The following is a 2764-nucleotide window of genomic DNA, read 5'->3' on the forward strand; positions in this document are numbered from 1 at the left end:
ACAGTCATGCCCTCAGATGAGAGCAGAAGCCTGAAATAAGAAGAAGGGGGCCTGCAAGGGACCCTTTTTACTCTTGGTGTGAAAGTAGATTCCCAAATACAATGTGGGATGCCTAGTTAGATTTCAGCTTCAGGGGCCAGGCACGGTGGCTCACGCGGGTAATCCCAGCACATTGGGAGGCCGAGGTGGGTTGATCACTTGAGGTCAGGAGTGTGAGACCAGTCCGGCCAACATGGTGAAATCCCATCTCTACTAAAAATACAAAAATTAGCAGGGTGATGGCGGGTGCCTGTAATCCCAGCTACTTGGGAGGCTGAGGCAGGGAATTGCTTGAACCCAGGAGGCGGAGGTTGCAGTGAGCTGAGGTTGCGCCATTGCACTCCAGCCTAGGCGACACAGTGAGACCCCATCTCAAAAAAATAAATAAATAAAAAGATTTCAGCTTCAGCTAAACAGCAGATTTTTTAACTAGAAATATCTCCCATGCAATATACTAAAGAAGCTTTTTGTTATTTATCTGAAATTCAGACTCAACTAGGCATCCTGTATTTTTATTTGCTAAATCTGGCAAGCCTATGTTAACAGGGCAGGAGACAATGGGGTCTCTGCTAGCCACCTAGACCCGAGAGACCCAGCCCCCCACACCAGGACTCCCAGCAACAACTTAGAGTCAAGGTTTGGTTTCCATGGCTCCCGGTTCTCCTCCCTAGCCCTGCCACTAGGGTCACAGACCACTGGCCAACAGAGAAGCAGGAAGGGCTTCTCGGGCAGAGGATCACTGGAGGCCAGGTGGGCAGCTGGGTCCTGCATACCTTAGCCAGACCAGCAGGCACAGGGGCTGAGTCCCAAGAGGGAGATAAGAGCTCAGATCCCATCCAGTAACAGACCCCCAGCCCCTAGCTCCTCTTTGAGGGAGACTCCCACCACGAGCCCCCTATCTGCAAGGGATTCAACCCCACCTGGCCCAGCAGGGATGGAATCCATAGACAGCCTGTCAGAGTTGGAAGTGCCGCCAGAGATCACCAAATCCAATTCCCTTAGTGGTCAGGTAGGGAAATTAGTCTCCAAGTCCCTGTCTGGGCACAGCCAGCACAGGAAAGATTTGGGTCAACAGGAGAAGCAAATGTTACTGCTGCCTCCTCAGATGTCATCATTGCCACCATCACCGACATCATCGCCATCATCACTGTTCATCACCATAATCACTGTCATCACCATCATGTCACAGCAAACATGATCCCCAGCCTTCTTGCTCCAGGTTCTCTCCTCATATTAATTCACCGAATATTTCCTAACCACCCCCTCCTGATTGGAATCAATCTAGTTACCCCTGGCTGACCTCCAAGGATCAAGCTACCACACACGTCCCTTCGCCTCAGAGAGATGGGGGCTTGGCAAGAAGTTGAGGGATGGGGGGACCAGTTCTCTTCCCCGTCTTGAGCCATCTGATGTTCCACACAAGTTCTACCTAGGTGTCAGAATTCAGGGCCCAGATCCCAAAGCCTGACCCCAGAGCTTAGAGTTAGAATTCTAAGGCCGGACTCTTATCCAGGGGCTTGAGGCCAATGTCCTGAGCCCAGTGCCCAGAAGCTGGGGCCCCAAGGAGGACCTGACCAGACCCTAGTTCCTTCCTCCCAGGCTCCATAGCCAACTCCACCTTCTCTGCTATCTCCTGCCAGCATCCTCTTCAATGTGCCTGACTTGTCTATCAGGCACCCACCCCATGACCTCCATTCTAAATCAGCTCTCTGCAGCCAGGTGAGTGCCTCCCAGCTCTTACCTGTGAACGTCCACATGTGCCGAGACTCCCACTACACACACGGCGTGGGTAGGCATCTTCAGGGACAGCTGCACAGCTCTCTTTGGGGCCATCCTGTCACCTGGCTCCCAGCCTCCTAAAACAGCTCCGGCTCCCCAGCTCCCGTCCTGGGCACTTCTTCACCAGGAAGAAGTGTGAGTTCTGACGGGTTGGTGCCTCCTCCTCCCTTTTAATTTCACCCTGCGACCTGATTAGCTTGCCTGAGCCTGGTCCCCACCTCCTGGCTCCACACCCTCCTCATTCAGGGCTGTCAATCCAGGAGGTCAGTGTGCCCATGGCCTCTCTGGGAGATGGGGAAGGGGAGCTTCAGCTAGGGGCCCCGGGTGGAGCAGGGCTCAGCTGCCAACAGGAGACCCTCCAGAGCTCCCCAGCAGCCCCGTCCTCCCCTCCAAAGACTCCTTGTACCTGAACCCCTATTGCAATGATGTCAGTGTTTCTGAGGACTGACTATGTGCGGGCTCTGCCTCTAACCACCTGTGATCCTTATCAAATCTTTTAACCTCTCTGTGACTCAGCTGCCTCATGTGTAAGTTGGCAGCTGTAACAGTAGTACCTGTCCCACTGTGTTGATGTGGGAAAGACATGAGTTATATGTAAGAAGATTAGCACAGCTCCTGGCACTTGGTGTACACTAAAATGCTAACAACTATGACTTGTATCCTCATTTGGCAGGTAAGAGAATCATGGTCGCAGGTCTCACTGCTAGTAAGTGGTAGAGTTAGAACTTCCACGCAGGTTCACCCGTCTCACCACACAATACCACCCCCCCCCAGGTGAGGGAAGGCCCTTGTGCCCAGACTCCACAGATAGCAGAAGCCACCCCAGGCAAGCATTCCTGGGGAGCCAGAGAGGAGGGAACTTGAAAAAGAGCTCAGAGCAATGACCTGGGAGCATGGACTCATTTCTGAAAATCCCTCTTCTTTCAGCTCAGCACAGCAAGCTTCA

General features: G+C 53.0%; 1 protein-coding gene across 1 annotated transcript in view; it reads right to left on the reverse strand.

The window, feature by feature from the left end:
- The window catches only part of PADI1 (peptidyl arginine deiminase, type I), a 51248-nt gene extending 48963 nt beyond the window's left edge, over positions 1-2285 (reverse strand). Inside the window, 1 exon segment of the mRNA XM_011998464.1 lies at positions 1781-2285. Coding sequence (XP_011853854.1) covers positions 1781-1872 — 92 coding nt within the window. The 5' untranslated portion in view covers positions 1873-2285.
- Positions 2286-2764: the final 479 nt, after the last annotated feature.

Source organism: Mandrillus leucophaeus, unplaced genomic scaffold (genome assembly GCF_000951045.1).
Source record: "Mandrillus leucophaeus isolate KB7577 unplaced genomic scaffold, Mleu.le_1.0 Scaffold571, whole genome shotgun sequence".
Classification (NCBI taxonomy): domain Eukaryota; kingdom Metazoa; phylum Chordata; class Mammalia; order Primates; family Cercopithecidae; genus Mandrillus; species Mandrillus leucophaeus.